Here is a 26,992-nt window from a genome sequence, read left to right on the forward strand (position 1 = left end):
CGATGGCTCCCTCTCCCGGCGCCTCCCTGTCCCGGTGCCTCCCCTTCCCGCGCCGCGAGACCCGGCTCCGCTCGGGAATCCCCTCCGCGCGCCGGGGCGGGGCGCGCCGTGACGCCACGGGCGCGCAGCGTCAGAGGCGGCCCGTATCGGCGGCGCGCGGGGCGGGCGCGCGCGGGGCCATGGCGGCGGGGTACCAACAGCGGCCCAACGGCGGCGGCGCCCCCGGCGCCCTGCCCGACCCCTCCTTCCTGTGGAGCGTCTTCCAGAGGTGAGCCGGCCGCCACCGCCGGGCCGCGGGCAGCGAGCCCCGCGGGCAGCGGGCACGGGGAGGTACCGGAAGCGGGTCGGGGGCTGCGCGAGTCCGGGCACCGGCCCGGCGCATCCCGCGCGGGGTTTGGCTGCCGGGGCAGCGCTGTGGGCAGCGCGGTGCATTCCCCGTGGCAGGGTCTGCAGGGAAGGGCTGGGGAGGAGTAAATGTGGCTGTGTCTTATAACGAGGGGAAAGGGGGTCGGTGGGACGGTAATCTTGAAAGCGCTGAAGTAATTTTTAGCCTGAGGTTGCAGGAAGGATAGTTAGGTGTGGAGGATCAGTGTAGCAGCACAGGGAAGGTTTGTAAAAAAAAATCGGATAAATGGTAATGGGAGACTTAAAAGCTACCAATGACACGACATAGCTGCACCAGGGGACGTTTAGGTTGGATATCGGGAAGAATTTCTTGTCAGCAAGGGTGGTTGGACATTGGAACGGGCTGCCCGGGGAGGTGGTGGTGTCACCGTCCCTGAGGTGTTTGAGGAAAGCAGGGACGTGCAGGTGGTGTTGGGTCACAGGTTGGACTTGATGATCTCAGAGGTCTTTTCCAAGCTAAGGGATTCTGTGAAGTATTCTCTTGAATTCTCCTGGAACAGAGGGACCTGCAAGGGAGTTAGCAGCTTGTGCTAAACAAACACACTGGCAAGATCCTATCAGTAAGGAAGCCAAAGGAGATTTCCCAACTATGTCTTGTTGAGGAAACTGGGGAGGTGCCTACGTTGGATCCATTTTAATGAGAGATGAGTCAAGACAGATCTTCTGACACAAGCAGCATCAAGAAGAGGTTAAGCAGCAGACAAAGAGTACTAAGTTTCTAAAACTGGCTGATATTTACAGAGTGACTCAGGAATGTAGCAGCTTACTTACCCAGCCTGCTGTAAAACAACTTCCTCTGAGGACTCGGCAGAGGCATGCATGAAGCCGTTTCTGTTTTTAAAGGGTCCAGAAACAGATCAGCAATCTGGCTTCTGCACCAGGAAAATCAGTAAAAATATTTTAAATAATGTAGTTTGTCAGGACAGTTGCATGGCTTTTGTTGAAAACATTCCTTCTGGCAGACTGCTGTATAAATTCTGGACTGTGTTTGGTAAGGATTGGATAGAGATATGATGACTGGAATTGGAGCAATTCATATAATCTGTATGCTTTCCAAAAATACTCCCAACACTATCAAAAGACCCTTGATGAAGTTCAGTAAAGGTGGAATGAATGGAAGCATTCTTCAGTGAGTGGAAAACTGACTGAAGGGTGTGTGTGTGGTCGTGCACCACATGGACAGATGGAGCTCTCCTGGGATCTTTGTGTAATCTGTTCAGGAGCAGCTGGGGAAAGAGAGTAGGTGTAGGTTGGATGGTGGGAAGAGGTTTTACACTGTGGGCGTGGTGAGGCACTGGAACTGGTTGCCCAGAGAAGCTGTGGCTGCCCCATTCCCTGGAAGTGTTTAAAGCCAGGCTGGATGGAGCTCTGAGCCATCTGGTGTAACTGAAGGTGTCCCTGCCCACAGCCAGGGGATTGGAACTTGGTGATGTTTTAGGTGCCTTTCAACCCAAACCATTCTGTGGTTCTCTGGTTCTGTGAAAAGAGATCAGGTGATGTTTGCTGATTCCTGCAGTAGCTGAGGCCTGTGAATGTTTGCAGGGGCACCTTGCAGTCCTGAATGACTGGGCTGTACCAGCCTGTCATGGCCAGATCATGATCCCTGTGTGACAGATGATCCCCATATGTCAGGTGGAATCCAGAGCAGAAACCTGATGTCCATGAGGAAAACCCATTCTAATTTTGCATAATTTCATTTATAAAAGGAATGTGCTGACTGATGATGCTCAGGAGCAAGATAAGTAGGTCATAATGCATTTTCATGAAAATATCAGCTTAGGACTTGGTAACAGCTCATAAAAGGTAAAAAATGTTCACAATACTAAGAAGAGAAACAGATTATAAAGGGGAATATCTATTTGTAATTGAAGTCTTTGCAATTTATGCTTGCAATTTTAGTGCTGCATGCAGGTTACATAATTCTTGGAGATGGGGAAGGAAGCAATAGAATGAACTGAAAGTGTTTAGAAAAAGACAGCAAGAACTAAAGGAAATCATCTTCTGTGAACAGGGGTCAGCTGAGTGGGACTCTGGTTGGGGTAGTAAATGAGGGGAAATGAAACTGTCATTCCAAGGGGAGCATCCTTGTATGAAATGAAGTCCCCACCACTTTCAGATACCCTTCTAAAGAAGTCATTATCATTCTTTATTTGGGCAGAAAGTACTTAATTCATTAATTTTGGCATAGAGCTTGAATCATTAAGACAATGGACTGTGAAGGCTCAGTGGAAGCTGGAACCTGCCTGTGCTTTTTTCCTCTTTGAACCCCTGTGAACTCCGGCAAGCGATCTGAGTACTTTGGTCACATTAGTGACTTACTCTCCATTGCCAGCATGTGAGAGAGGCTGGGTGACAAACCTGTTGCTCCAGTTTGTGAAACAGATAGCTCACTACTGTGGCATTAGGCATTTTGTGGATTTAACCAGCATGGTGCTCTGCAGTTCTCTGAAACAGAAATAAATAGAAATACTTCCTTGTGGAGAGCAAGCCCAGACTGTTTCATTGTCAGTGTTTCTGTGTGTCTCTTCACTCATAAGTCTTGCAGTTTTCTTTGGAGCTTTTATCATGTTCCAGAGACTTTTCAGGAAAATAATAATCTCATCTGGTGAGTAAGAAGCAGAATGTCAAAGTCCTCAGTAAGTGGAAGCTGTTCATTTCAGCCATTTAAAGCTTACTACCTGGTTTGGTTTTGTTTTGTTTTTCTTTTCCCAGAGTTGATAAAGACAGGAGTGGAATAATATGTGATAATGAACTTCAGCAGGCATTATCCAATGGTAAGTCTGTCAATGAGCAGTGAGGTAGTTCATTGTAAACTTCATGAGAAATTTGTTGTGAGAGTGGTTACTTGATGCTGTGATTCTTTGTATGGAAGGGGGTGGGAAGTGTTCCTACCACTCACTAATTACTATTTAATCTACAGCAAAAGGCTGGAAAGGGAAAAAATGAACAATCCTTGTGATTTTTTTGTTTGTTTGTTCTAAACTGAGTATCTGTTGTAACCATTACTGGTCTGTATTCTGAGGAATGAGGGTGTGCACATCCCTTTTTTCCCAGCTCTGCTTCCTAGAAATCATAACCAGTGATTCATATATTCCTTGCTCATCACTACTGAACCTTTGTTTTTTTTAACCAGAACCAGTGTATAACCTGGGCAAAGCTGTTTACAAACAGCCTTTTCATTGCACATAATTTATTTTTCATACAGTATGGTGCAGGAAATAAAGTATGTTTGGGTTTTTCCTAACAGAGTAGAAAGATGCACTCTAGTATTAAAACTTCCTAGTAGTCATTTCCTTGTTGTAATACTCAAAGAAACTAGGGTATTGTCAAATAACTCATGGAAACAAAAAATAAAACATTTTTCCAGTAGCCTATTTTTGCTTTCTTCCCATGACTCAGGATGGGTAGGGTTGTACTCTGTGCGGTTTTTTTCTGTTTGGAAATCTGAAAAAATGGCATATTCAGGCTGTTTGCCCACCTTTGAGTCCATACCAAGTTTCTCTTCTCCCAGAGTTTATTCCTTTATCCCTCCTGTGCTTTGTGACTGAGAGGGCTTAAACTGATGTTGTGAGCTGCAGCACACACTGGCTGAAGGGCCCATTTTTGTCAGTAATTGCCTGACTTGAAATAAGTTTATAAGGTTCTGTTCAGTAAAACTGCAGTAACTGAACTGGATGTACTAGAATATTTGTTTAATGATGTATCTGATAAATTAAAAGCAATGTGTTGTGGCTGCCAGAACTGATCCATAATTAAAATTTTGAATAAAATCTTTAGCAAAAACTAAGTTAAATTAAGTCACCATTTCCATTTAGATTACAGTGCTGTTTAGAACTGTGAGAAACTGCCATTTTAAATTTTACCTGTTTTAAATTTCATATATTTTAAATATTTTCTCATATGAACCTGCCATTTTTAATTTTATGTATTGTAAATATCTCATGTGAGTGAATTTAAGGTAATAGGCAGTGATGAATATCTGAGCTCTTTTCTTTCCTTATTTACAGTGTAGATTAGCAGTTTCAGTGCTTTGCAGTTATGAAGAATGCCTACCAAGTGTTAGACAAAATATTTACAGAACTGTAAGCTTCCTGCATTTCAAGAGATTCTAGATCTCGTACACCAAAGTCACTAACAATTCACTATATTATTTTCAAAATACATCCTCTAGTGGTTGTTTGTGCATGGCTGTCCTGCAATTTAACATGGGCTAAAATAATGTTATGTGTTTATTTCTAAAACATTAAAAAATTCTACAATGTGCTCATTGACATTTGAAGTTCAGTGTGGTTTTGACAATTTGACATTTTCAGCCTGTGAAGTTTATGCAGATAACAGTGTGCTTACATGGGAGGGGCTGACCATCACTTTGTCTGTTTGAACAATAAAATCCTTTGCTTCCTTCTTGTTTTCCTCTGTGCTGCTGTGGGAAGTTAACACTAGAGTCAGGAGAGCAGAGACAGGGACAGTCTGCACTGTTTATTGGAACAGGGTGAAATCAGTTCTTCACCTCTGGAGGTGCTCAGATTTCATTCTGTGGTGGCTCTATGAATCACTTGAGTGTTTCAAGATGAAATAAGTTAACTTTCAGACTGTATTTTCACTTTTTCCTCTTATTCTGTTCCGTGTTAAATCCTAGCACCTTATTAATTCCATTATTTCTTATTTTTTTGAGGAGACACGCAGCTCTAAGGTATGGAAATTCTCTGTCTAAAATACTGCTTCAACATTTTCAGAGCCATTTTTCCTTTTCTCTTTATGAGCAGATAGTCTCAGGGCCTGCCTGCAGTGCAGGGCTCTCCCTGTGAGTGACATCACTGCCGTGAGCCAGCAAAGCCAAGGGCCGGATCCCAGGGATCCCAGCCCGGCCCTTCTGCCGGGATTTGCGCTCGCCTGACCCAGCCCTGGGAGCGCCTCTGCTCTGCCCTGGGCTCCTGCAGGCAGCCACAGCCAGGTCATTATGTGCTGCTTCTGCTCCTGGTGCCTTCACAGGCTCATGGTGAAATTCTAGATGAGGCACGGGAGTCCTTTGTTTAAAGCTTAATGCTTCCTAGGCTTGGGAATGCTCTCAGCCAAGTCAAAATAATTTCATAATGACAAGCCTCTAAATACTCAGAGAAGTACGGAGCTGCTCTCCAGATGATTACTGCTCAGGCCCTTTCAAGCAGCAGCATTTCTTGGTCTAAAAATACTAATGCAAACTAACACTTAATTGTTTTAGCAGTGGATTAGGTGGGATTTGTACTGAACTACTCTAAGCTGCAATGTATGGTTATGCCATGTTAGGAACTCCTTCTGTCAGAAGCGAAATGCCCTGGAGTAGTCCTGTAAAAGGGAAATGAGCAGATGGGTTTTTACTGAGGAACAGATATGAGGGCTTGATTGAGTTACAATTTAGAACACTTCTGCTCCTGTCAGTAGAAAAGAGGTACTTCAGTTTAGATCTTGATTTTTGTCCAATACTTCCTGACAGCCTGGGATGAAAAAGTTCTTCTAAGACCTTCCAAGGTTTGTTAAGATTTTTTTGTTGCAGCCTTAAAATGCTGATTTCTGTGTGGTATTTGGGAAGCACTGCTCTGAAGTCATCTCTGAATGGTGAGACTTTCTTACTTCCAAGCAGCCTTATTTTTTAATATGCCTGTTCCATGTCACATAGCTCTGAATTCACTGTTCTTAACTGATTTGTTTGTTTGTTTGTTTTGCATTTTTTTAAGCATTGAGGAATTCTTAATTGTCAACTAAGTAATTCTTTCTGTTTCAGGAACGTGGACTCCATTTAATCCAGCAACAGTCAGATCAATTCTTGGTGAGTGTAGTTGTGTGATGTGGCATAGTCCTAAGATAATGTTTTGTGATCTGCTCAGCTGATTGATTGAGAATGCTCTCAATTGCTACACTGTTTTGTTGTTTTTTCCTCAGAGTGCCCAGCAGCAGTAAGTTAAATTATTTTCTCTTTTGATTAATAGAGAATGCCCTTTGCATACGCACATGTGCACTTGTCAAAATAGCTTGAGAAAATGTTACTGCATAATTGATTAGATAATAAATGTAATTTATGCATGAGGAGATTGTTATCCTAAATTTTCTAAAAAGATATTATGTAAGTTGTCTTGGGAAGTAGTTTTTCCTATCTTGAATTTAAGCCTTTGTTTTACTCTAAAAATACCAAACAGAAGCTTTACAAAGCTTGAATTCTGTTAGTGTCTAAACTAATTGCCAGTAATGTGGAAGGTGCTGGTGATAGAACAGAAGGATGAAGATTCAAGCACAAGAAACCAAATCTTTTCTGTCACACAGTTCATAAATCCAAGGACTACATTTTTTGCTTTGTTCTCAATAAGTGTTCAGCAGCAGCCTGAGTTCCATTGCTGGATGACATGTAAAGATAACAGCATGAGTAAATCAAATGCAGATGAATATCCCAGCACTGTTGGAAATTATGTAAGACTTTTTAATGTGTCCTTGGAAAAGAACAGTCCACCCCTCTGCCCATTTTGATTATTACTGGATGATCAATCAAGCCCTCAGTATTTTTGAACTGAAAATGAAAAACTAGGAAAAATAAACATTCTGTGATTTATTCTGGTATTTTTATCTTGGTTTATTTTTTTTCCTTCAGTGGATGACTGCTGCGTTTTCTTGGCAGGACTTTGCAAATTACCACTTGCATTTTAGCAGTTTCTTTTCTCTCTTCAGTACCTTCCACAGAGCACTCTTGATATCTACTTAAAGTCCTGGCAGATCTTGCTGAGGAGTTGTATGACTAAGGTTTTATATGTGTTTCTTACTTTTTATTTCAGGCATGTTTGACAGAGAAAACAAAGGGGGTGTGAACTTCAATGAATTCACAGGAGTCTGGAAATACATCACAGACTGGCAGAATGTCTTTCGAACGTATGACAGAGACAATTCTGGAATGATTGACAAAAATGAACTAAAGCAAGCACTAACAGGTTTTGGTAATTCATTAGTAATTACAGTTTTTATGACTAGGTTATGTCATAGAATGAGCTGCTTACTGGTGCTGTTGCAGAGCTGTACTGCTCTGACAAATGTCACTAAAAATGAGGTAGGTGAAGGGCAGCTTTCCTTTTAGGCATAAGCTACCTTTTAACAATGTCCATGCCAGAGGCATATGTTTTTTAAAGCTCTTTTCTTAAATAGAGGAAAGGAAAACATTCCTGATACATGTCCTGACACATCCAGTTCCAGTCTCCTCTGTGACTAGCTCTGAGGGTTACCAGTGTATCAGGCTAAGTCTGAACTAACAGGGTACTTGATAGAACTTGCCACCTTTTAAACAAGGCCAGCTCTCCGTGCTGTGAGAGCATTCTGATGGCTAAGGAACTTTCATTCCAGTCACTTCACCTGTAAAGACTTGAACTGCAGCCCTAAACCATTCCCTCAATCAAACAGTCACCTTAATCTGTAATTATAGTTAATGTGACTGTATATAATTATTATTGAGCATGGGTTTCATTGCATGCATCTTAGTTTACCAAAAAATAGTCATTGTAACTCCTTACTGTTTTCTGGTTTTGTTACACATGCCTGCTAAACAACCTTGTTCTTTTTATAGAAGGACTGCAGTAATTGAAACCTTCTAAAGTATTTCTCTTTTTCCAAGGTTACCGACTCTCTGATCAGTTCTATGATATCCTTATTCGGAAATTTGACAGACAAGGAAAAGGACAAGTTGCTTTTGATGATTTTATTCAGTGCTGTGTTGTTCTACAGGTAAGAAAAGAGATGTACTTTGATGTCAATTGAAAAAAAAATGCCTTTTCTTAAGCTTTTCTGGTTCTCACTTTAACAGTGGATCAGAACTTGCTTTTATTTATAGTAAGCCATTTGAACTAAGTGTATGCTAAGTCCTAGAAACATCTTTGTGTATTGGTCTTCATTAGCAATTCCTTTGTGTCTCAAGTAAATTTGATACAATGGGTGAGGGACAAAAAAGTGTAGAATAGTATCAGTGTTTGACACTCTCTGTTAGTTTAATACAGACTTCAGAGCTGATCTTGCAAGGGTAATGGTAAAAATACACAAAAAACTTTCCAGTCTTTCAGTGACACAGAGAGTGAGAGAGAGAACATGGAGGGAAAGCAGTTCCCTGTAAAAGTCACATCTCTGTTATTTAGACACATCAGTCACCTTTGCATTCATTTGTAATACAAGGCAATTATGGTTAGTTGTGGTCTTGAACTCTGCTAAAAAGGGCTTTAAATGGAATAATCACTCAGCTGATGTTAATGAAACCATGCTGGCAGTTGTTCTGGTCCTTTGTACTGCCTGGCATCTCTGGGGTTATACAGAGACACCTCAGATGGCAATGGCACATGAAGCATATTTGCCTAGAAGGCAAGATATGCACAAGGTATGCATTGGATTCTGTTTCCAGATGACTCAAACACTGCATTGTTTTTCCCCCTGCTTTAAAGCCAGTTATAAAAAGCTGTCTGGTCTATACAGAAGGTAACTTTAAGTATTGCATTATTATTGCAGTGAGCTGTTTTATATATAAAGACTGTAAAATGGCTACAGGGGGGATGAACAGAAAGGGTTCATAAAGCCCAGGTGGCAAGGGGAGTGTGTTGCAGTCTGAAGCTTCCCCTAGAACAAAAGTGTCTATTATTATTTTTTCTCTCCTCCTCAGAGGCTGACTGATGTGTTTCGTCGATACGACACTGACCAGGATGGCTGGATCCAGGTGTCCTATGAGCAGTACCTTTCCATGGTCTTCAGCATTGTATGACATGGATAACCAGGAATTGCACACTGGCATTACATAGACTGGAGTTGCCAAATCATACTCTACTGAATAAGATTATTTATGTATTATAATGGATGTAACATCACATTCTTAAATTTTGTATGTTGGTAATCATCGTCAGAATCTGTACTTGAGTTGGTTTTATTTTGTATTATTGTATGATATGACCATCTCTGCTTACTGTAGTACAGAAAGCACAGAATCTAGATTTAACCAGTACAATGTTGAACTCTTACACATATCCTTACCTCTTACACATATCCTGCATGGGAAAAATGACTCTTTAGAAATGCCAAATTAAAATCATGCTTGTTAGTGTATATCAGTTGAAAGCCAGAAGTTGCACAACATGTTTTGCATGTGCCTTACTTTTATAAGAGTTTAATGTATTAATTTTTAAATACAGAATTTAAAATTAAGTAAAAATACCAGGTCAACTTTTAGTCTGTTTCACTTTTGTGCAGCTTTAAGGGGATGGTGATTTTATTTCTGTATTCTCATTTTCTACTATTCAGGGATCTCTCCACTTGGATGGGCTTTTTGATTTTATTTTCTAGCTGCCTCCTTTCAGGGTGTCTTTGGGATGGCTTCAAATACAACTTCTCACCTGTAAAAAAGGTCACACTGCATCTCCCTTGAGAAGTTCCCCTGAAAAATGAACTCTGACTCTGAATTTGCTCCTTTTGCTTAGTTGTCTCATTTGACATCAGAAGTCTTCCTTTTTGTGCTGAAGCACTTATTTGAAGTGGCCTTGAATTGACAGTCAGACAGTCTTGTAACTTTGCCCTACATCTCACCATTTCCAGCTAATGAGAGAGTGGAAAAACTCAAGCAAGACAAGTAATGACTGTCACACACCATCTCTTGCAGTAACTCTTGGAGGAAGCAAAGACAACGAGAGTTACAATGTTACTTCCATGTGACCCTGAGATTGGCTCAGATGGTCACAGAGTGGCACAAATAACACCAAGGTCACACGTTCAGTCTCTGTATGGTCCATTCACTGAACAGCTGGACTTAGTGATTCTTGTGGACTCTTTCCAACTCAGATGATTCTGAGTCTGTGTCTCACCCACACTAGAGTGTCTGGTGTCAGCGTGAAGGCAGCAAAGTGGCAACTGTGCAACTGTTACAAAGCATTTGTCATGTAAAGAAGCTGCTACTATTTGTCAAGTGATACGCAGAGCCTTAGTGACAGCTCAACAACACTGAACACTCTTCTGGTGTCAAGTATGTGGGGGAAAACCTATGGACCCCAGAGCATAAGCACCCTGAAACAAGGAGATGGCCCAAAGCACTCTGGGTGTCCTCACCCAAAAGGCAAGGAATTGGTTTTGGGTGAGGAGGGAGATCAGGAGTAACAACCAGTGTCAGAAACCACCTCATCCAACAGCTGTGAAAGTTACTTACCTTGAAGAAAACAAGGGAAAAATACTTCCACCAGTTACTCTTTGAACCTTCCCTTCCTGGAAGGCTGAGATAACTATATATGCTCTCTCCAGAAACAAAACAGAAGAGAATGCTTTTGAGAATTTCTGGGCTCAAAAGAGTTCCTCTGTTTCTTTCCACTAAGGAAGCTGCCCCTCTGGATCATACATCCAGATAAAATCCAGTAATTCCGGGAAGTGTTTTGAGGAGTAAGTCCATGGTACAAACTAAGAAACTGCAATCTGAGAAACTTCCCAAGTTGTCTGCCCTGAAAGATGCTTCCATGTCCAGCTGGCCTTGTTGTATTTCACTGCCCTTGGTGCAGAACAGCTGATTCCAGCACTTCCTAAAGGAGCATCACTGATGGAGAGAATCATCAAGGTGGCTCTGGATTGGAACAACTCTTGTCCCACTGGGAAACACACTTCTAAAGGTGTGAAAGCAGGTACACCACAGACCAAGAAACTGACTAAAAGCAAACCATTTATTCCCAGTCCAAGACATGTTCCAGTCTGGGTTTTTGTGACTGGCTTTTTAAGGAAATTGGAAATTTGCTCCAAAGGCTCAGGTGCATTCTGAGAACTACTGCCTCCATGCCAAGGCCTGTGATGTAGCTGCAGTGGTGCTGATGGGTGCCAGGCATCCTGCTGCTCTGCAGGCTGGCAGGAGCTACTTTGTGAGGTGGTTTCTTAAAGAAGGACTGGAGTCTAGACAGAGTTCTGCTCCAATTCTATACTACTTAGGAGCAAGATATGGCAAAGGGCTTTCTCGGCAGTAAGAAGTACTCAGCACTCTACAGTTCAGGAAAGCTTTAGTAAATCAATGCTGTCTTACTACTCCAACTCCAACAGCAAGAACTGTTTCCCCAATGCAGGACTCTGCACAACAACAAAGGAAGGACAGTAACTGTTGCCCAGAAGGAAAAACTACAGAACCTGTAGGTGCAAAAAGCATCTAATTTGGGTGGAGCTCATCCAGCTACTGTGTGTCACTGCGGTATACACTGATGGCAGTAAAATCCAAAAGGGAGTGAGAAATGAGGAAAAGAGTTCTCTGCAACAACCTCAAATGAAAAGGTCTTAACTTGAACTGACAGAGTTGCAGCAGTAATATTTCCTAGCAACATTTTTTTCTACAGTTTCAGAATTTTAGTTGCACTACACTTCCTGTGAGGAAAAAATGATGCTAGTAACACTTGTGTAAATAACTTCTGGTAATTTTTAAATGTAGATGTAATAACAAATCAATCCTACAGACTTGTAAATCAAAACTCTAGCAGACACCTGTGGTAGAAAAATTGTTTTTCAACAAGAAGGCTGAGTATGTAATTCAGTGCATGGAGGTGTATGGCACAACTATGAGGTGTGTGATGTTACAAACCACTCCAACACTTCAGTAAGTATGAGCAGTGAACAGGAATGAAACACAGTGAACAGGAACAAAAAAGGAAAGCAGATCTTTTCAGATGCAGAAACAAAGTAATGACAGAAGGAAAATTTTAGGGAATTGAGTTTACTTATGCTCAATAATAAATTATTTGGAATTGAGTTTTTATTAAAATTTACATAACAAGATCCAAAATGTTTTATGACAGCTCATGAAGACTAACCCTGCTTCAGCACAAGTATTTAATGCACAGAGACACAGTTCCAGCATGGGTGAGAAGAAAAATGATAGTTCACAATGCAGCAGTGAAAAGGAAAACAGACACAGGAGTAAACTGTCTCACTTTACTTCTTTTCTTCAGTTCCATGTAAGCTGGTTTTAATTACATAGAGCAGATACCTAAAGCCAGGCATTCATGAGCATGTGGCTCTGATACACCTCATGAACTGGTAAGTACTACTCAGTTAGTACAACATTTTGTTTATTTTTTCGTGTTATTTTATCTGATTGCCTTATGGGTTCTACTATTTCTTAATATGCTTTGCCAGTAGAAAGAATCAAGAATTTTTATTTTAGCCTGGGTCCATCTACCAAATGAGTTTTTAGGATAATTTATAATGATTTCATTTTGAACAACATTATTTAAAAATTTGCATGTATTTCTCACCATTTCTTACTCTGCAAACTGATATGCCCTGTTACATACCAGTCCTCTAGTAGAGATTACATTTTCCTCATATATCACATTAACATAGAGAGAATACCTATGCTGTGACATTCTCCTTTCTTTGTCTAAACAGAAATGTAGTGTATCAATTTCTAAAAATATGCTAATTATAAAGCCTCAAATTAATGGAAATGGCCTTACATTTGTGTGAAGAAAAGTAAACCTGTATTTTGAATTAATATTCTTCCTAAGTAGGTAGCATAAAAGTAAACCTTTCTTTCTCTTCTGAATTGAGAAGGGTATTAAAAGGATTATTAGCTTTTTGCTGACAGAGTAATTTTAACATATTTTCAAAAAATAACAAAAGATCTTTTTTTCTGAAATATACTAAGATATAACAAATACATTACAAAAAAGCCTAAACAAAATAGTATGTTCACCCATTATGTGCAAGTTCATGTTCCAGAGTTCATGTTCCAGCTATATTTCACATGTTAAAAACTTAAACCCTACCTCCCTTTACCTCTCCCAAGTCAGTCAAACACGGTTAAATGCAGTCTCTTTCCTGAAAGCCAAGTGATGGAGATTCTCAAGTCTCTTCATCTGTTTCCAGTTCAGCTGTTGCTCCTTAATCTTTCTCTCTAGCTTCTATTAGCACATTGACGAATGTCTGAATATTTACTTCTGGAAAGGGGCAATAAAGACATTTAGAGTTACTTCTATTTCAAAATATTTCCATAACACAACATAGAGAATGTGAATATGAAAGTTTTACTGTTAAGTAGCTACCTAATTAATTAATTCATTCTAGTACCAGAAGCATAGTTTGCATTTGTCCAAACTCATGCCCAATGACAGCTATGCAGTAGCATATGCCCACTTCTCTTTAAGTCCCTCTCATAATCTATTTCCAAAGGAGAAACTCTCATTTTGAATAGTGTATCACTATTCTCAACATTAATGACTATTTCTACAGTGACTGGAAAAAAGAAATTGACACTTAATGAACCAGCTCTTTGATAATGTTTCTCTTGTTATCCCAATGGTTTTTGATTCATTTGGATTATCTATTATAATGCCATCCAGGCTTGGTTCTGCATGCATTCCAGTTTTGTTTTTTTTTTTTTTTGTGCTAATACATTCCCCTCCCACCATTGCAAATCCACCAGTACAACTCATAATACAAACTGCTAGTTAGAAACATGACCAAGGACAAACCTTTCAATTCAGAAATTTTTGCACTATCGAAACCTCCTCCCACTCACTGCTCCATCTAGTTGCCAAGAGGCACAGTATCCTCAGAGAAGCAACAATGCCTTTCTTCAGCTGATACAGATGTGAGCAAAATGAGCTCAACTCCCCTGAACTCCTCTGAACAGCTCACCCCATCTCTGCAACCTGCAATCTCCTGCTTATGTTACAGTAACTCATTTCACATGATGGAAACTCATCACCATCTTACTTTGAAGCGCTGGGTGATAGGGAGCCAACTGCTTCAGCATCCTGGTCATTGTAGGCACATCCTTCCCTAGGAGTTTGTTCACAGTGTTGGGAGCAAGACCAACATCAGCTCCATCAAACATCTCTTCTGAGCTTCTGAACTGCTGGTGATCTTGGTATGAACCACCACCAGAAAATGAGTCCTGATGTGAACTCCAGTCTCTCTGGTAGGCTGATTTCTGATACCTGAATTCTTGACACCTAGATTCTTGCTTCCAGCTAGAATCCTCGTAACACCTATAGTCCTCATTCCACTCATTCCACCTAGTGTCCTGGTGCCACCTGGATCCACCTCTTCCTGAAACAGTAGAAATTGCAGAAGATGTACAACTATTAACAGACTCATAGTTCTTGTAAGAGGAATAGTTTTGTGAAGTATAATTTGTAAAGTATCTTCCAGATGGAGGATATGAGGCAGAATAATTGGAATAGGATAATTCTTGGTCACTTATATGCCCTGCTTTGGTACACACTTGTTGATTGCTCCATTTTGTATTTTCTCTGCCAAATGAGAGTCTGTTATCACAGAGCTCAGTTCCTTGCACATCACTGGATATGTATTCTGCTGAGTACTCCTTCACTGGGCAGCTCTGGTATGAAGAGGCCCCAGGAGCCAAATTCATGGAGGGCGCGGAGTTCCTGAGCTCTCTCAGCCATTGGCTGACACCACTGGCAGGAATATCAGGCTCAACAGCAGGAGAGTCCCCGAGCAGAGACACACTTGCAAAGTTGTCAGGTGTCAGATGACAGGAGGATGATCCATCATCTGCTTGGTAACTGTTGGGGTGAGCAGGAGCAAAAGAAGCATCTTCAGAATACTCTTCATACTGAGACAAAAACCCTTGATTCCAGTCAGAACTTCCTGAATAAATAAAGGGTACTTAAGTTAGCAAAATATTAAAATACCAGCTGCAAACACAACTACTTTGAGATTTTATGATGTGTACTTCTGTTCTTCTTCCATTTCTTGCCTTCATGTCTTAACTGATTTTTGCATTTTTTACCCAAAAATTCTAATAGTAAATAGATCAGGAAGGGTTACTGCTTGAATTTCCATGACCTTAACTGCTATAACACTGTTCAGTGAGACAGGGATGTTTTCAGACAGTTAAATCATTAAAGCTCCAGAAAATTATATCCTGAACTGACTCAGAGGGCACAGACACACAGGACACCAGCTAAGAAGTACACTGGCTGGCCATAAAAGTAAATTTTCACAATCTGCACAGGCTCCAGAGTAAACAAACTAGTAAGAAAAAAAATAAACTACCTTTGTATTCTACATCTGGCCCATAGTGTTCTGGGATGCTTTGCCTTTCTGGAAATTCATCTTGAGGTACTGTCACCAGTGGGCCTAAACTGTTGGTGTAGTTATCCTAGGTAAAGCAAAAGGTCAGAATGCCTGTTTGCAAATGCAAGAATTTAAGAACTTTACAAATTCTAAAAAGCAACAAATTTCCCATAGAAAGTTAGCAAAGTACAATTTTAAGTGATAGCAAAGTCCATGTGAGGGGTGTGTTGTTACCACATTGCACCACTATTTTCCAGTGTTATTTGAAGAGATACTTTCCTGGAGAACAGAAGGAGGTCTCTGGTGAAGACAATGTCTCCTGTTTCAAATTTATTGCCTCATCTCTCTTATCATCACCTGGCTAAAATATAAAACTGCTGCATATGCAAATCCTGCCTCCATCTGGGGAATGCAGAATGGAAAGCCCAGCTGAGAGATGAAGCAACAGAAACAACATTTAACTGGTGCTGGTGGCAGCATTTGCACAGAGATAGTTACTGCAGCTGACCTGACATGGAATATAGAATTGAGAAAACAGTCTGAAACAGCTTTCAGAAAAAAATAAATCCTGAATTTTGTGAACCAGTAGCTGCCAGAGTTATTAATAATTCCTTCACAGATTCTGGTCCTTCTTCAGATTTCTTTTTCCATGGGTAGTCAACCGCTTTGCAAAGAAGCTATGGAGGCTTGTAAGGACCAACAGACAGTCAAGAACATCTTGCCTACCTTAATCTTAACAGATTAAAACTCCCAACTGAGAGCAAAGCTACAAGTTATGAGAAAGACAAGCCTACCCACAGGACCACAAAAGAAAAAAGTGGCACATTTGGGTGACACTTAAAGCCTCAATGATCTTAGAACAAAAGCTAACAAGCAAGGGACCACCACAAAAAGAATGACAACCTGTCACTGAGAAGCAAAATGTCGCCCAGAATAGAACACACATACAAAAAAAGCCAAAACAGATACATGATGATGGAATACTAAGAGAAATGTGCTATGTAATTAATATCTTTGTTACTTAAAAATTGTAAAAGAAAATTGAAGTACATTTAACTGGAGATTTTGACCATGCCTGAACTGCTACAGGTTGGCAGGGTGTTAATACAGTGAGTTTAACCACCCCTTTCCTCCCAATTCTGGACAAGATTAAGTTACTTACTGCTGCTTTCTTTTCACAAAAGGCCTTCAAAGCCTCCATGAGTTCCTGTGTAATGCGAACAACGAGTGTTGCTTCTGAGTCTGAGGTGATGTGAAAAGTCTCCTGTCGAAAAACAGGGTTAGAATGGGTCATTAGGATGCCAAAGTGTCAAATATGCAAATAGATCAAAGTTATACTTTGATTTTTGTATAACCAAATTTATACTATTGGTTAACATATGGCGTATATGATAAATGTATACAAAAATATCAAAAAATAAAATTGGGAGCAGAATTATGGCCTGATAAAAGGTAAAACATAAACTTGGATTTCTGTGCCACTCCTGTACTGTCAAGTTCCTAAAAATTTTGTTGCAGACAGAGAACGGCACAAGTCCTAAATTTATATTATCTGTGTAGAAAATTGAATAAAAAATAAGCTTCAGGCTGATTACTAAGTAAATGAATTTATAAGTGATTACAGTAAGTTAAAAGAACATAGGGAGTCTTTTGTAAGGAATAGCTGTGATTCCTGTTACATAAAAGTCAATTAACTATCAAGTTTTTAAGACTTGCTTTTTTTCTCTCTTTCAGAAGTCACAAGTAAACACAGTGTGGAAGACATGAAGCACTCATCTCAAAACATTCTACTTCTGATTTTGGTGTGTAAACACAACTGGAACTCAAATGAAACCTTCCAATTGCCTTGGGCACAGGATATTACTTTCACAGAGTAAAAGTCAGATATTTTCATAAACCCAAAAGACAAAACGAGGTTTACTATGCCACTGTCAACAGCAACAGAACTGATAAACTTTCCCCAATCACTCCAAGACCAGCAGCTGTGCTGTCTCTGGCAGCCAGACCAGACTGGCTCCTCTTGCTGAGCATTACCAACAATCCCATTAGATATGGGGAGCCAGCAGCACTTAATCACCATCAGTGCTGCTAATTAACACTGTTTGTCAGGGTGGCTCCTCCTCCTCAGCAAAGGGGAGAGCCACATCTAATCCAGCCAATTGCTTTGAGCTAAGCTACAGCTGCACTAACTTTTGAGGGCAGAGTCCACTAAAATAGAAATTAATGTTGCAGTCAAATGTGTTTGATCAGTAATCAGAGGCTCTTTCAAACAATATTCATTGCATTGTACTGGTGAAACATCCCAACTCTCATCATAATTATTTTACATACATACCAAGAACTCCAGAGCTTTCTGTTTCCGAACAGGATCATTCTGTGGGATTGAAAATTAAGGAAAAAAAAAAATAAAAGACTGAATTTTACAGCAGTTGTTGCATCATCTTGTACAGAACAAGATATTTTAATCTTTTATCCAACAACAAAAGTCAACACAAAGAAAAGATAATTTTAGGTCAGAGCCATAAACGTAATGTTAGATCCTCAGTATCAGTTTGTTAGCAGCTACACAAACACAACTGCTTTCCTTCCAATACCAGGAAGAACACATTTCACATCTAAACCACACACCTACAGAAGCTATCTTCCCCAGCCTTTCCTCACTCAGGAACAAAATCATATTTTAAAAAGTCAAGTGCTCAGCTGCATTTAGCATAATATCTGACCAGCCACACAACCAACTCTGCCACTAAGATAAAAACAAGGCATTCTCAGTGTTTGTCTCCAGAGCTAATCAAGTGAAATAATTTTGAATTTTACCTTCGAGTTAGAAAAAGGGATTGTAAATCTTTAGATGCATCTTAAGATTTAAAACAAACTTTCAGTATAGAATAGTCTTGATCTGAAGAGAGACAAAACAGGGAAGGAGAGACTGCAGCACAGGCTGGGAGACCTGGCCTGGGAACACTGGCTCTAAGACTCTCAGTGGCTCTGAACAGGATTTATGAGAGCTAAGGTGAATGTACTGTATTCTCTTCCCCTCTGCTGTGATAAACACAAAACTCTGACTCATTAGGTCAATTGCTTCTCCAAGAATATTAATAAAATACTAAATGAAGCCAAAGAATAAACATTTTCCAGAAAAAAAAATAAAAACAAGCATAAAGAAACTGCTACAAAATGAGAACTTGTGGGTATGTGAACCCCTGTGTGGAGTTACTGCCTCTACATACCTCTTGCTTATAATCATCTTCCCACCTTAAAAGAAAAAAAATTACAGTATTAAGATGCATTCTAAAAATTACTAAAACACTAAGTTTACTCAAAATATTTCAGTTTCCAAATTTTTATCACTTACCAATACTGGATATCTCTCTAAGAAATAACAGTGTTTTAAATATGCTGTAAAGGTCCTTATTCTGAGTGACTCTCAGAGAGACCAGCAGTGCAGATGAACTTCTTTACAAATTAGCTAAAGGACATGATAATAATGGTGAGTTGGGCTTTTTCTTCCTATATAAACAGCTGTTTATACAACAGTCAATGATATCCCACATAGAATGGAAGCAGCTTGAAATTTTAATTGCAATTACTTTCTGAGTGCAGTATTTCAAAAGCCATAGCTGCTACTTCCTCACAGACAAAAAGGAACAATTTACAGAAGCGAAGTACACTGGAAAGACAATATAAAATATTTTCCAATATGTCATATGTTTGCTACAGAAAAACAGGTTAAAAATTTCTGTTTTGATTCTCCTGTGCAGGTAGTACTCTCACCTTGATTTCTTCTTCAATGGGGCTAGAAAATAAAAAAGAATTATTAGCAACATCACAAGGTTTGCACTGTACTTCTGCAACAGAAGCATTACACAAATAGAACAGTTACTGGCTGTGAAGTGGCTGTGGTTTCTGCAAAGGGCAGGATTCAGCAGCAAATGGCACACACACCCATCTCAGAAACCAGCAGGCATCCTTGCTGAAAGTCTGTGGGAGACCTGTGCCCTGAAGGCTCTGCAGGGTACCCTACAGCACCTGTGCTCAGGCACCTGAACCCCACACAAGAAGGCTGTATGGAATAAACTGAGGTGGGCCTGTCTCCTCCATGAAAAAAAGTTACAAGGTCTGCATGTGGGTTTTTTCCACGTAAATACCAGTGAACCTAAAAGCTGTACATACAATAGCTAAGTTTCTAACAAGAAGTTACAGGGGTTGGAATGTGTGATCATCTCACCTCTATTAGTGTATAAGCATGAGGAGGGAGACAGGGAAAGCTCTGCAAAACAAGGCAGTCTAAAACAGTACCTATGCTTCAGAGAACCAGCTACTGCAGGGTACATAACTTCTCACTTCTTAAGCATTGTGTTCCAGGATAAGCAACAGGACATGTAATAATTCTCTGCACAAGTGACACCTTTGGCCCTACAAGACAAGGCCAAAAGCCTGGTGTTACCATGTTAACCAGTTCCCATTGACACAGTTAACACATGCTGATGGAGCTGTTGATGTCCATTTCATCACTCATACCTGTGTACTAGCAGCCTTTCTTAACTATATCCCCAAACTCACCCTCACTGTCAGAAAAGAGTTTTGACATCTGCCAATGTGATCTAGTCTAAAGTTACTTACTGCTGCTAACCCAGTAACCACAATTTTCTTCTAAATAACCAGAAGGGTTTTTTGGAATTCACTTTCTAACCAGAGCAAACCTTTATACTGAAAGGCACAACACTTTCGCAGGTAACTTCCCTCTTGTCCATTTTTTCAGTTTCATATCCTGTAGGACTGGGTGGGATCACTCTTTTTCATGTTCTAGATTGATATTTGACCGTGTCTTCCACTTCTACAGAAGTCTGCTGACCTGACTGATGTCAGTTGACTCTGAACTGAGAATTACTCAGCTAATTATCAGGTCACACTCCCTCTTCTTCACAAGAGACACAGAGATCAAAGACTTTTGTCACCTTGTTTTGCACACCAACATTCAAAAGTACAAGCCACAGAAGCCACCAATGACCAATAAAAAGAAGAAGAAAAAGAAAACAGTACTGCTGTGGCAGGCTCCTACAGCGGGACTCACGCTGACCAATTCCGTAGATCTTTGAAACCTTCACCCACTTCAATCAAACCCACCTTCCTTCTGATATTAACACGAGGGTCAAAAGGCAGCAAGGAGGTATTCCTCCAGACTGGCATCATTAAGGATCTATAGCACACCTACAGTAACAAAAGATGTAACTCAGCCATACTGTATGAGGGAAGATGCTGAGTTTATGTTTGTGGGTTTGGTTTCCATCACTTGTTCCAATGGATTTGCTAAAGAATGGTAATTTCCACTTTCACCAGTGATTTAGCATAAGTCTTCTGATGATGTAAATGAGGTGGAGAAGACTTTATCAGCTTATTCAGAGAAAGCCATCAAGTACCACTTTTCCATACTTTTTTACTTTCCTTGATGAGCAAATTACTGCAGTTGTTATAAATACTTCCGGAACCAAGAAGTTAAAAAAATCTAAGGAAGACTGGAAGTCTGGCAATCTCCTTCTTTCATCAATTCAAAATCACAAAAACCAGAAAAATCTCTAAAAACATTTTGTGGTGTTACAAGCTGAATATTTTACATCAGTCAAACCCTTTGAGTACAACCAGTAAGTCAAATTAGGCCAAATATCAATTACATCAAACCTACTATTCAAGAAATTCACACACTTACATGAGGTAGCTGGTCTTATGTAACCTTCCGTCTAAAAATATAAAAAGGTTCATATTAGACTTTCTGACTAAAATTTCATAACAACAGTATCTACTGCAACTGCCTTTAGGAAAGGAACAAGTACTTTTATTTATGCTAACATAATTAAATTGAATTAAATTCCTCACACACAGATATAGACTTCTGTAAATATAAGTGAAATTTGAGAAGAAAATTGCTTACATTTGAAAAAATTTAAGTTGCAAAAATTAAAAATTATTGAAGTTAAAGTAATAAAATTTCTGAATCACTGAATTCAGACTGAACAATTTTCAATTTAAAACATCTAAAACCTTAAAAATATAAAGCTTTGGCTTTTTTCAGATTAATTTTAATACTAATGTTCTTTTCCCTGGATCTTTCAGGGCAACCTAAAGGAAAGCCTTAGTTCAACCCACTATTACACTTCCTAGAAACACACAGAAAATTTAAGAGGCTTTGCCTGCAGTACTTTTAAAATTTACTCTATTAAACATAAATGCACTGATAAAAGACACATGAAGAAAAATTTTACATTTACTTCCCATTACCTTATACATTTTTAATCCTTCACTCTTCTCCAGCTCTCCTGCTATTCGTCTGAAAAACGAGACTTTGCATTCTTTTGTATCTTTTGTTTTTTTCTTTATTTTATCTGGAAATTCTTTAGACTGTAAACAAAACCAGCTTGAAAAGGTTAATATCAAAATATATCACAGTATTAAAAAATTTACACATTTCACCTTCTGGACAAGCTTCCAAAAGACTGGTAAACATTGATTTGAATATTATGAACTAATTTCTTCTCTGCAACGTATCTACTCAAATTTTAAAGTTACTAAAGTAGTCTCCAAAACAAAAAATGGATACCATGCAAAGCTTGCTACCAGAAGGAAACACCCCCTGTACCAAATCCAGCAATGCTATGGACATGCTGGGGAATAAAAAAGAATCCCATAGTTTTTGGAACCTGATCCTGAAAGCAATCTAAACACTTAGGAACAGATATTGGAGCTGAAACAGACAGGCAGCCCTGGACTGCACTGCCTCAACAGCCCATATCATCAGAGCTCCTCATGTTGGCCTGACCCACAGAGAGTCAGCTATACTGGCAATTTATTATATGGGGGTTTAAACTTCAAATTATCTAATTATTTAGGAAAAAAAAGGGGCGCATCATAATGATATTTTGATCAAAATGCATCAAAATTACTCACAATGTATTCTCTTCTGTGTTTATATCCACTAAGATGTTCTATCATAGGTGCCACCTCTGAATTGCACCCACACAGCCTGCACTCGTAACGTGGCTCTCTTCTTCCTTCAAATCTGACTTCAACCACATGTTCTAAACCTGTAAAAGCAAGTTACAAATATCTCTATTTTACTACAGACTACTGAAACAAATGTACTCTTTACAATGCTGCTCATCAAATTCAAAATTAATATGTGAAATTATTCCATTTTCAGAATTTGACACTCTTCAGGATCCCTTCAACACTTCTATGGACTTATTACCCAACCAGCTAAATTTATCTCTTTCCAATATCTTATTCTGAAAAGAAATACACCATCTATGGCAGATTTCAAAGCCCACCAAAAATATTTAATGCATCTTTACTCCTGTCTGCGATATTTTTTCAAGAAACTAAGAAAGAGAATGAGAATAGGAAATGCCTTACAAATGTCTAGATTTAAAACCTGCATTTAAAATACCTAAGTCAAAGATAATTTGGACAGTATCTGAGTAAAAGCAGATGTAGGAAAGACATTAATCACTTCACAAAACTGAATCTTTCACAATCTGGAAATGTTCCATAAACTTTTAAGGATCACAAGAATGAAAATGGGAATATTCTTCATTTTTCCTAGAAATTACTGAGACAGTTCCTTTTAAGTGTTCAGAAACCTTCAAGTTTGAGGCTTCTTACCTAGCATGAAAAGTTTTGTTCTGAAAAGCTTGAACATAATAAATTTAAAAGCAGTTTAAAACAAATAGGAAAATCCTGCAGCTGTTCCCTTATGTCATAATTTCCAGTACTCTGTATTTTGATGGGTTGGTCCCAGCCAGCAGCCAAGAACCACATAGCTGCTTGCTCACTCACATCCACACCCCTCAGCAGGGTGGGGAGAACACAGGAAGAACAAAAGCAACAAAACTCAGGGACTTAAAGACAGTTTAATAAGTTAATGAAAGAGGGGTAAAAAACCCCCAAAACCAACTAACATGCAAAAACCCATCGCTCACTGCCCCACAGGCAGACCAATACCCACCCACAGTCTCTGAACAGCCACCTTGGAAGTTAAACCCTGCTTCCCCCCTTCTTCTTTCTTTACCTCAACTGTGATTACTGAGCATAACATCTCATGGTACAGAATATCCTTTGTGCCAGTTTGGGTCAACTGCCCTGGATGTGCCACCTCCCAGTCTCTTGCCCACCCCCAGCTTATTCAAGGGTGAGAGCCCAGAATGACAAAACAGTCTTGATGCAGGTGCACTGCTCAGCAACAGGAAAAACCACTGGGGTGTCATCAAAACTGCTTCAGGCACAAATCCAAAACATACAGGCTGCTATGAAAAATTCAACTCCATCTCAAACCTGTTAAATTATCATACTGCTAAATCTTAACTCTGAAAATAAATTATCAACAAATGAACTGAAACTGTTCTTGCAACTGAAGTGTTTTCTATTACATATGCTTATAGTAAAGTATTCATGTTAAAAAGCCTAGGAATTTATTAGGTGGAGACAATGCACTAAACAGAGAAATTTTCTGCTAATACTAGGAAATTTGCTACTTAGGCCTTCATCAGAGAACCTATTTCTCTAGGCCACCATGACACACTTGGAACACTAAAGCCACTGACAAGCAGCCTTGCTACTCTCCCAAGGGTTTCTAACCTAGCAGTTAGAAAGAAAGCATTAAAATTAATCTCACTACTTCCAGTACAGCCAAGGCCAGTGAGGAAAAATATCTCACAGAGTAGAAATATCTGTATATCCTACCAAATGGAAAGCCACAAAGAACCATGACTGATGACAAGTCGCCAGTGGCATGAGGTCCAGTTGGAGGCCAGAAGGTAGCAGTGCACCCCAGGGGTCAGTACTGGGTCCAGTCCTGCTCAAAACCTTCATTAATGATCTGGATGATGATGCAGAGCACAACCTCAGCAAGGCTGATGATGACACATAACTGGGAGGGATGCAGATACACCAGAGGGTTGTGCTGCCACCCAGAGGAACCCTGAGTGCCTGGAGCTGGGCTGACAGGAAGCTCAGGCAGATCAACAAGGGCAAGTGCCAAGTCCTGCATCAGAGAAGAACAAGCACCAGGGCATGCTGGGGGCTGGCTAGCCAGAAGAACACTGGCAGGAAAGGGCCCAGTGGACAGCAAGCTGAAGATGAGCCAGCAAAGGCTGACAGTATCCTGGGCTGCACAAGGAGGAGTGCTCACAGCAGGCTCCTCTCAGCACCAGTAGAGCCATTCCTGGAATGCTGTGTCAAGTTCTGGACTGCACAGCACAAGAGACATGGGTATATGAAGGGCCATGAAAATTACAACGGTACTAGAGCATCTCTCCTATGAGAAAAGGCTGGGAAAGCTGGAACTGTTCAGCCTCAAGAGGAAATCTCATCACTGTGTATAAATACTTGAGATGAAGGTCCAAAGAGGGAGCTGTTTTCAGTGGTGCCCAGTGCCAGGACAAGAGGCAACAGCACAAGTGAAGCAGGAGATACTGTCTGAAGATCAGGAAACCCATTCTGACTGTGCGGGTGACTGAGCACTAGAACAGATTTCCCTGAGAGATTGTAGTTTTTCACCCTGGAGATTTTCAAAAGCCATTTGACATGGTCCCAGACAACCTCCTCTGGGACTTGAGCAGGGGTTAAGATCAGCATAGGCCCCTCCCAATCCCAACCATTCTGTGATTCAGAAAAAGCCTCTTTACTTAAATGGCTCCTTCAGGAGCAAGTTAACAGTTAAGGAGGCCTTTATAATACCCAGTGCATTAAACTAAATTTAAAATGCTATGAGATAGGTAAGCTATTAAATACATTTACAGAAAATGAAACAGTAACTAAAATCCCACCTTTTATTTCAAAATAAAGTCATTTGGTAAATTCAAAGTCATGCAATTTATAGAACAAAAAACCATACCAACTAGAGGTTCTTCTCTTCTGGGATCATTCACAAAATCCTTCAGACAGGTTATGTACCCTGTGAATGATCTCTTCACTGAAGTAAAAAATACACATAAAGAGACATTACACATTATATAGTTTACACATAATGTCTATGATATTAAAGAAGTTTCTAATGGGAGATTAATGGTGACAACATTCATTTGCACTCTGAAATGCATAAGGAAAACAGGCAAGACCTCAGTCCCCCAGAGAAAAAGTCCAACACTTTCTCTTCCATAACAATTTTATACACAAGGATCTAATGTCTCTAAGAAAAGAAGCAAATAAGCAAAACAAGACTTCTAACACAATTCAGTTTACTGAGGAAAGACATGAAGTTCACATGTCTAGCATGTCCCAGACTGTGTCAGTTCTCATGAAACAAAAGAAAAGCCATCAACCTCCTCCTCCCATCAAAAGCCTAACACTCATGCAGCATTCTGGGACTGTTTGTTTGGAGTCTGAAGTTCAAGAGTTACACTGCCTTAAGGCTAACAAAAACCACAATTTTCACTAATACAGCAAATACCTTTTGAGCTCTGGGCAGCCCAAAGGCTGCACAGACACACTCAGTGTATTCCTGAACAAGCAGCATTTCAATCAGGGCTCTATCTTGCTCCTCACTGAGTTTTAGTAGCCTGCTTTTTGCTCTGCCTAAAACACTTCTAAAGCATTCCTGCTCAGCTTAGAACACCAGCAGAGTTCAGCTAAAACAACCTGCATAACAATCTCAAGGAGACATTAAGTGTATTCAAATGTTGGGCATTATAAAAGACCATGATGAAGTGTTAAAAACCATATTTTTAATCTGAAAAAAAAAAAAGTGCAGAACTAGAATTCATCTACCTAATTACATAAAACTGACCAATGAATTATGCAAGAGTAATTAACATTGCTACAGAGCAAACAAGTAGAAATATCACAAGCATGGAACTGTTACTGTATTCTTTCCCACTAGGATGGCAGGTTATGGCTAAAAAAACCCAAAAAACTTGACAAGAAGAGGTAATTTCATATTCATCCTTAAATATTCATGCCATTAGAAATATGCCTGTGCTACTATCAAGTCAAACTCCAGAACTGAACACAAACAAAAACTTCACTAAGTTGCACCATTTAGATGAAAAACCTCTTGCAAATAACAGTGCTACAAAATACCTCGTGGGACACCTCCTACCACAGCAACAACATGGCCTACTTTCACCAAAAGTTCAGTCTTCTTAAAATCTATGTTTTGGTGGGGTTTTTTATCACCTGAGGTGACATGCAGCAGTAGCATGTGACAGAGTCAACATGTAACAAGCTGGTGCCCAGTAATTCATCTCCACAGACAGAGTTTCATCAACACTTAAATGCATGAATTTGTGTGCCTGTGCAGCAGCTCAGTGTGAGCTGGTTATTCCCAAGCTGACAGAGAATGGCACATGATCTTTTGGACTTAATATGGAAAGATGCATGCAGAAAAATGTTATAGGTCTGGTCAAGGTAACAGCCATTTTCTTCTTGTTTCCTAACACACAACTAAATACTTTTGTTATCACCTTAATAGCAAGCAACCCATGCTGTTCTTGGTTTATATGCTTTTGGTTTGACATATTTTCACTGTACTCTGAGCATGCTGCAATTTTTT

The 26,992-nt window shown here is 39.9% G+C and overlaps 2 protein-coding genes across 3 annotated transcripts in view; one reads left to right on the top strand and one right to left on the bottom strand.

The window, feature by feature from the left end:
• Nucleotides 1–126: 126 nt before the first annotated feature.
• On the top strand, nt 127–9,619 carry PDCD6 (programmed cell death 6). 2 transcript variants are annotated; one of them, XM_058810031.1, is made up of 6 exons: nt 127–268; nt 3,118–3,179; nt 6,167–6,211; nt 7,206–7,358; nt 8,033–8,142; nt 9,062–9,619. In XM_058810031.1, the coding sequence occupies exons 1-6, from the start codon at nt 180–182 to the stop codon at nt 9,158–9,160; spliced, it is 558 nt and encodes a 185-aa protein (XP_058666014.1). In that variant the 5' UTR covers nt 127–179; the 3' UTR covers nt 9,161–9,619. The 2 variants fall into 2 exon arrangements, with proteins under 2 accessions (XP_058666014.1, XP_058666010.1); XM_058810027.1 differs by having other exon boundaries at nt 128–268; nt 7,206–7,364.
• Nucleotides 9,620–12,020: 2,401 nt separating this feature from the next.
• The window catches only part of LOC131559152 (uncharacterized), a 28,332-nt gene continuing 13,360 nt past the window's right edge, over nt 12,021–26,992 (bottom strand). The window contains exons 5-15 of the mRNA XM_058807408.1: nt 25,337–25,414; nt 22,393–22,529; nt 21,727–21,846; nt 21,158–21,188; nt 19,225–19,246; nt 18,681–18,705; nt 17,786–17,824; nt 16,613–16,714; nt 15,430–15,535; nt 14,122–15,021; nt 12,021–13,343 (exon numbers count right to left, since the gene is read on the bottom strand). Of these exons, the coding sequence (XP_058663391.1) occupies nt 13,288–13,343; nt 14,122–15,021; nt 15,430–15,535; nt 16,613–16,714; nt 17,786–17,824; nt 18,681–18,705; nt 19,225–19,246; nt 21,158–21,188; nt 21,727–21,846; nt 22,393–22,529; nt 25,337–25,414 (1,616 nt within the window). The 3' untranslated portion in view covers nt 12,021–13,287. The remainder of the gene's footprint in view (nt 13,344–14,121; nt 15,022–15,429; nt 15,536–16,612; nt 16,715–17,785; nt 17,825–18,680; nt 18,706–19,224; nt 19,247–21,157; nt 21,189–21,726; nt 21,847–22,392; nt 22,530–25,336; nt 25,415–26,992) is intronic.

Source organism: Ammospiza caudacuta, chromosome 1 (genome assembly GCF_027887145.1).
Source record: "Ammospiza caudacuta isolate bAmmCau1 chromosome 1, bAmmCau1.pri, whole genome shotgun sequence".
Classification (NCBI taxonomy): Eukaryota; Metazoa; Chordata; class Aves; order Passeriformes; family Passerellidae; genus Ammospiza; species Ammospiza caudacuta.

Bases quoted from the DNA above. Each gene is read 5' to 3' on its own strand.
- PDCD6 (XM_058810027.1), top strand. From the start codon at position 180: ATGGCGGCGGGGTACCAACAGCGGCCCAACGGCGGCGGCGCCCCCGGC. The intron at 3,180-6,166 runs GTAAGTCTGTCA...TTTCTGTTTCAG, and splicing joins TCAGCAGGCATTATCCAATG to GAACGTGGACTCCATTTAAT. The intron at 6,212-7,205 runs GTGAGTGTAGTT...TTTTTATTTCAG, and splicing joins AACAGTCAGATCAATTCTTG to GCATGTTTGACAGAGAAAAC.